Consider the following 7628-nt stretch of genomic DNA (forward strand, 5'->3'; position numbering starts at 1 on the left):
GGATAGGGAGGGTCATGGTGAGCAGGTTTTATACATCCAGAGGGAACAAGTCTGCCTCAAGATGGGAATTTCACCAGGCAGCAGCCAGGCATTGCTGACAAGGGTCTGTGGTATGGCTCTTTGCAAGGCAGATCCTTCACTCTTATCTATTAACACAGACACAGGCTGTGCTGCCTTTAGTGGTCAGGCTACACACCTGCCTCTCAGCTGAGGCAGGAGACACCAATCCCACCCAAGCCCCACACTTCAGTGTAAGCTATCATTAATTACATGTCCTATGCAAAGCCAACAGCTTCTCAGGCTTTTCTAGTTGGAAGGATACATGAATACAGGTCATTCTAATGACCCTCTACTATTTCTATGCTTACCCTTTCCAGCAGTGACAGAGTTGCTTTCAGTGCACCCTCTGGACGGCCAAATGGAAAGCAGTACCTAGAAAAAGCACATCATCTTAGCATTAGACCAAGTGCACATGAACAAGCCTTTCCTGAGTGATAAGGATGCTTTCCTAAATATGTCCAAGCAATTCTCCAGTCTCTCGGCCTGGAATAAGCAGTCTTTCTATAGGGTAACTTTCTGAAAGGGTTTGGTGTAGGCACTAAGGCAGCAAAAGAAAATATGGGTTAGTAATAAGCTGATAGTTTTAGCAGTTTCTTAAATCTGGGTGTCACCTGGAGAGTTTTTAGGTCTCCTTGGAGAAAGATAATACCATCTTCTTCTAAAAATGGGGGGAAAAAGCTCCTCTGGAAAGGACATTTACTTCCAGCTGGAGACCTGGTGATGCACCAGGGTACAGGTAATGCACATCACCCATCTGTGTGTGAATGTGCACAACCTGCCTGACCTTACCAGTGTGCTGGGGGCCACTGATCCCTTTTTGGGAGGGTATCAAACCTTTTCCATACTTTGACATCCCTGCAGAAAGCCCTGCCTGTCAATACTAGGGAGAAGATAAAAGAGTAATAACTGAGCAGAGAGGAACAGAGAAGTAAGAGGGTAAGGGATCTTTTGTTGTTATAGTTTAGAAAAAATCCACAGCTTTACCATGCCTATGGGAGCAAGATGGTTTGAAATATCCTTCAAAGGATATATATTTAAAATCACATACCAGCTATGAACACGCTTCACTGCCCTGTGTAGGTCTGTGTCACTTATGCAAAATTCCTGTATGCATTCAAAACCTGCCTTTTGGCTTTGCTGCTTATAGGAGGGAGCTGTGAGGAATCATTCCTCTCGCATTCACCCTGGGCTCTGTGCCTTTACCTGAAATGTGTGATCTGATTCTCCAGCAGCACACGAAGCCGCTCCTTGATCTCTTCGAAACGCTCTTTCTCATCCACGGTCACAGTTCCTATCCCGTCAGGCCTGCAGGAGAAATGCCACAATGACTCGGGCTCCACCTCAGCATGCAGCACACTGCCCTTTCCAAAAGGAACCTCACCAACTGTGAGACCCGGGACAAAGGATGTGCCATGCCGAGACAGGGGTGGCTGCAGCAGCACTGCTGCCAAGGTATCAAAAATAAACAAATAAACTGGTATCCTCTCTCACAGTGGTAATCTATGTATGGACACCTCCCCACCCCCTTACTTTCATTATTAAAGAAGCTGGGAAAAGCAGATTCCCTTCTAAATACAGGTATATGCAGGGAGTGCAATGCCTCACATCAGGATTGAGCCCGTTGCTGGCAAAAGAGGGACTGAATTTCTCCAGAAAAATTCAGCTGCTAATTTAACACAATTCACAGTATAAAAGAATATCAACGACAGACATACATATAAACAGAATATAAAATTCTGCACTCCTTTCTAACCGCTGAATCACCCCATTATAGAGATTTCTTGAAGTGAACCATCTTCAATATATTCTGCTGAAATGTGCCTAAAGAGTGACATGCATTTTGCATTGAAAATGCGATGCCTCTTTGGGCGTTTAATTTTAATTTATAAAAATGAACACATTATGCAATTTATCACAAATTTTCTCAGACTACTTGATGCTCCTGTATTTAAGGAGTGCACAGGAGTGTGTTGTGAGACACCCAGATCCAGCTGCCTTGGGATATTTCTCATCTTTCACAGAGCACAGTGTGCAGACAATCCATGCCAAGGCTCTTTGTGGGGCTGGATAATGCCGTGGTCCCTGTACTCTTCCATCCCATACTTCTGCTGATGCCAACCCTGCCAAGAGCTGAGAGCAGAAATCCCCTCCTTCTCCCCCACACCCACATGGCACAATCCACTACACAGCAGCATCCCAGGCAAGAGGAAGAGAGCAAGTCTAATCCATCCATCCACCAAAGGGATTGGTCAGGCACACAATCATTGGCACTCTTTCTATTGCTGGAGAGCAAAGTCTAAGGATTTGTGTACTCCTGGGCAACTCTGCTGGCACAGGCACTCTTTAGGTAATGTAAGACGTCTTAAAATTGAACAAATGTTCTTACTTAAAGGCCTCCTCCAGTGCTCATCTTAAGCTGCATAAATCCGCAGTACTAGACTGATTTGATTTTACAAAAGACTTGGCAAGGGATTACAAAGCTTCTAATGAACCTCCTGACAGGGGTTAATTGGTTGGCTTTATTTTCCTCTTAAAGAATCAAAGGCCCTAAACTTTAAAAAAAAAATCTATAAAAAAATAAAATCTATAAAATCTGTGCAATAACTTCTCCTCAACCCTACATTTAGTAAGCTCTTAATATCATAAATATGAACTCTGATATTCCAACACAGGTGAATAAACCATTGAAACATTTGGGAAGAAGAACTTGCAAACCATACATGATATTTACTGCAAAATTTTAAAGCTAAATATACATTAAATAAAACTTGAAACATAGACACAGAAAAAGACTTGAATACCAGGGCATGTATTTAAAGTTAAACAGCATTTAATCAGAATCTTTGTTTGATTATTTGCCAAATTGAGTTGTGTATTAAGGAAAAAAAATAGGAAAAAAAGATTTAGGCTGAAACTTGGATAAAATGTCTCAGCTGGGGAACACATTTCATAAACAATTTTGGAAGTATGGATCTGGTCTCATTAGTAACTAATTAGTACTAGTTATTTTGAAGAAATGAGCAAGCCACAAAAAATTCAAATTAGATTTTGAGCAAAAATTAATGTCTTAACATGCTTAATATAATTTATTCCAAAGTTCCATAAAATATTTAATATTCAGATAGAGATGTCCATGCTTTTTGTGATGCTGTGCACCTCACAGTGCCTGGTTTGCTCCCAGGCAGAGAGAGATAATTCAAGGCAGACCACAATAAATGCCATACATTAAGGTGCAGGGTTGAAGCCCTCGTTTGACTTTTGGCATTCAGTCCTCCCCCTGTACCCACAACAGCTCAGAGTGTCACTGGGTTAATTGTGTCAGCACTGACAAAACAAGGGAGGAAAGGCTGCCTGCCCTAGTAGTGATTTGCTGAGGGATTGGAAATGGTCTGAAAATTGTGTTACCCTTTTCTGGGTCAATAACCTCAACTGGTGAGATTTAATGGCAGGATCTGACAGCTTGGGCTGGGTTGCAGCCCTCTCACATGAATCTCAGCTTCTTGCTGTACTCAAAGCACTCACCATGTAACAACTTCTGGTGGGCACCCAGCACAGGCTGACTTGACAGTATCAGTTGTGTCCTGGCAGGGCAGTGGCAGCTCTGGCAGCATCACTGACCCACACAAAGACAAATGGTGAGCTCTGGAGGGAAAACCTCTGGCCAATGTGGTTTTTGACCAAGTCACAACACCTGAAGGGATGCCAACTAAACCCCTGAGTCACACACACACAGTGAAAGCTTAATCCTTTGGTCTTTCCCTTTCTTAGCATCTGTGTGAGCCAGGAGGACACAAATCCAGTGGCTCCAGCCGCCAGTCCCTCCATGCTGGGTGGAAGCACAAGTCACTCTCATGTCTCATGCAAACTTGAGACAATCTACAGGTCAGCTGTAGCCATTTTTGGAGCAGTGTGGATGTCTGGAAGGGCCTGCCAAGCGAGAGCCATCACCACAGCAAGGACTCCCTTTCTCACCCAGCTGTGGACTATATTGCATCTGACATGATGAGCATCTCTTGAATCTACCTTTCAAATTTTCGGCAAACCATTTTCTCACTGTCCTTCACAAAGTTGACATTTTCGTCAGCACGATAGGAAAGATGTCATGTCGGCTGCTTTTCAAGTTGTTGTCACAGTGGTTAGCACCAGTTCTGTCATCTTTGCTTTCCTCACAATCCCCCATCTTGAGCCATGTCACAAATAATAATACTTCCTATGTTTCTGTCAAATTTCAAATACTATAACCCAGTTGCACATCTTTGGATTTACTAGTTATGTTAATCTATGTTGCTCATCTTCCCAGAAGCTGAAGCATTAGAAACTCATTAATTAGTGACAAATGCAGGATATAGATAGAACTGGAAAAACACTACCCAAAGCCTTCCACTTAAATTATTAGCTCGATAATTTTGAAACCTAATTAAATATTCAAGTCAAATATACTTCGAAAATATAATCCTTCTGAGGGAACATATTTCTTTTCCTTTTTGCAAGAACACAAAGGCTATACAGCTTAGCATCACTGTAATTTAAGATTCACTTCTGTGCTCTAGAAAATTTCAGTACATGGCTGATGGGGCTGAAAAAAATCCCCAGGAGAAGCTCAAGCTGCACAGCTCATTCTGATGCTTACTGGTAATTTTGTTTTCAGCAAAGGTCTCCAGCTCAACTTTGATATTATCTATTTGATCTCATGGACAGAAGCACCAACTCCTCCAGCAAGCAGCATCTCTTGCAGCTGCAGGAACTGATGTTCTCACACACAATCCACAACCATATCACTATTGCACTGAAGCAGTGATGAGAAGTAAGAGGAGAGCAAAAGGGTGAAAAATAAGTCTTGGATGTACATAGTATATACAAATGCATGAGGGACAAAATGGGTTTGGGTCTAAGAATTCAGTTGGACAAACAACATTAATGTCTCCATCTGTGTGGAGACACAATTCCATCCAGTTCTCTAGCTCTTGCTCATGGGTACTTGAGGTGTACGGCAGAAGTTGTGGGCAGAGAGGGAAGTAAAAGGGCAAAAAAGGCAAGAAAAATAACTAACGAGATTTTTAATTATAAGTAAACATGTTTCAGATCACTCCTTCTGCTGCAGATTCACTGTGTTGGCTCTAAACTAGTAAATTCCCACTGTAAATATTTCATAGGAAAAGTTTTAAATGCCACTTTCCTAATCCCCCCATGTTTTTAAGTTTTAAGCCCAAAAACAACATCATCAACAAAGCAGGTGGTGAAATTAAAAAAAAAGGGTTGCAATTTAAACAGCAAAAATGATATTCCTTGTATAGCTTAGATGGTTTGTGCAAATCCTGGGGTTAATTATAAATTATAATTAGGACCTGTGATCCTAAGGCCACTGCTTTATTCTACAAGTCCCGCCCCCCCCCATGCCCTTTTCTAATTATACCCAGTGCCCCAGGGCTAGTTATGCTGCTAAAACAAATATATCAAAATGATTTTTTTAACAAAGATTAATATATGAAGCAATAGCATGCATTTGTATGCAATTATAAATACACAGTAAAGCTCGAGCGCGTTAATCTCTTTGACATAAGCCTCCATGAAATACCATGTCGGCTTCTAAATGAAAAGACATACCATCTTTTACACCTTTTATGTTTAACTTGTCTACACTTTTTTTTTCCTGGGGAAAATATTGCTTACACATAGCAAGCAGATCTTTGCATGCACTGTGAGCCCTGGCATGCAGAGCCGAGGGAAAAAAACAATGTCAAAAACTGATGCAAATAATTTGATTTTTTAAGTAACAACTCAAATATAAAACACGTGCTGCCTTCAGCTCCCTTGCTGGTTGCCAGGTGCAGCACATATGAGCTATACAGTAAACATCGATGATTAGTGCCTTGGACGGCATGTGTCAGGAGAGGCTTTCACAGGATCCCAGGCAGGAAGAATTGCCGGCGTGCAGTCCCACCGGTTGCACGGGGACAGGCTCTGGAGATGTGGGCAGGATCACGGCCGCCTCTCACATCTCCCCCAGCAGACCAGACCTGAAGGAGTCCACCTGCCTAGAACCCTAGGAAAAAAGCCTATTCAGCAAACACCAATTTCCCCCCTACTCCACTTTCTTTTGGGGACTCACACCATGTGGGAAATGTTGGTGAGAAGCCCTTTGTTCACCCCAGCGCTCTTGGGCACTGCCCCAGCCACCCATGAGGTACTGCCAAGCATGGGAACCATTTAATCTCCCAGTTCTTGCCTTCCTTTCACTTGGGCTCTCCTCCACACTGCAGCACCAAGCCAAGTCACGGCTCATTGATTCTCATGTGCGATCCGCACCCCTGATGCACTGTGCCGGCACCGGATGGTTTCTGAGCCCTGCCATCCTACACCCATTGTGATGAATCACGTCAGCCTCTCACACTGAGCTGGTGACCTGCTGGTGGCTGGCAAGCCAGCCCTTCAGCACAGGCAGCGCATCCCATCCGACAGACAGTGGGAGCACCTGCTGTGTCACCACAGGCTGATTGTAGAGCTGGGTGGGACACGGAGCCGGCACCTCACCACAGGGTTACACCCTGCCAGATTGAACCTGCCTTACTGCAGCCAGGGCAGGGCATCTGGATGAGATGTGGAAACTCAACACAAAGCTCTAAGGAAGTACACGAAGATATCATGATAAAGTATTTATGTATTTACTACTTAAGGGACCAAAATAATCCTGTATTTCTTTTGTTTCAACTAGCTGTGTGGAAATCTTTATATGAAACAGACCAGATATGTAATGACAGTATAATGGAAAAAATTGCAGGTATGTCATGTAGAGTTTTCATTTCCTGAAGGTTTATGACAATAGCATTATTTCTGCTGGGTTACAGTAGTAAAAACAGTAATGAAAGCTAATGGTAACATTAGCTAAGGAAACAGTTTCTTCTTGAAAACAAGTTTGAGGCCAGTTTACAGAAGAAAGGGAAGTCACTAATATACCCAGTTAATTAACAGAGAGACTTGTAGCTGCTTGGATCCTAGGTAAATCATCATTGAACAACTTGCATAATATTGTGGTGTTTGGTTGTTATTAGACTGGAGGGAATTCAGTCCAGCATCCTGATTTTGATAAGCTCGGTCTGCTAATATTTAGCATGCAAACGATCAATATTTAAGTCTGATTTTTAAAAGTTTGGGATTAACAAGCACAAAAAGAGTTTTTCATGGTGCTAACTTTAAAGTTTAAAAATAATGCTCTATTCTATGCCTAAATCAAAAAAAATGCACAAGTGAAACCAAGGCCATTCCTGAAAGCCACTTTTTTGCAAGGGTCAGGAACCACTGCTCAAGATTTAGGCACTAACTTTGGACCTAGAAAAGCGCAGCTCAACTTTCTGTTCCACAATGCCTCTCCCATGTGCAGACAGGGAAGCAGTGAGGCTCCTCTAATACATCACTTCTTTGTGTGTCAAACAACACTGGCAATACTGTCACAGCCCTCTGACATGAGGACAGCGAAAACCTGGAGAGAGAAGACAGGGAAAGACCTTGGTGCCCATGTAAATCCTTTCAGAAGTTTAACCCAAATCACAGTGTCTTTTCAAAACCATTCC

General features: G+C 42.6%; 1 protein-coding gene across 1 annotated transcript in view; it reads right to left on the reverse strand.

The window, feature by feature from the left end:
• Positions 1–7628, reverse strand: part of CADPS (calcium dependent secretion activator) — a 173211-nt gene that overhangs the window by 69415 nt on the left and 96168 nt on the right. The window contains exons 16-17 of the mRNA XM_017747151.1: positions 1264–1365; positions 369–432 (exon numbers count right to left, since the gene is read on the reverse strand). Of these exons, the coding sequence (XP_017602640.1) occupies positions 369–432; positions 1264–1365 (166 nt within the window). The remainder of the gene's footprint in view (positions 1–368; positions 433–1263; positions 1366–7628) is intronic.

The sequence above is a fragment of the Corvus brachyrhynchos genome, unplaced genomic scaffold, assembly GCF_000691975.1.
Source record: "Corvus brachyrhynchos isolate BGI_N302 unplaced genomic scaffold, ASM69197v1 scaffold91, whole genome shotgun sequence".
NCBI classification, from domain to species: domain Eukaryota; kingdom Metazoa; phylum Chordata; class Aves; order Passeriformes; family Corvidae; genus Corvus; species Corvus brachyrhynchos.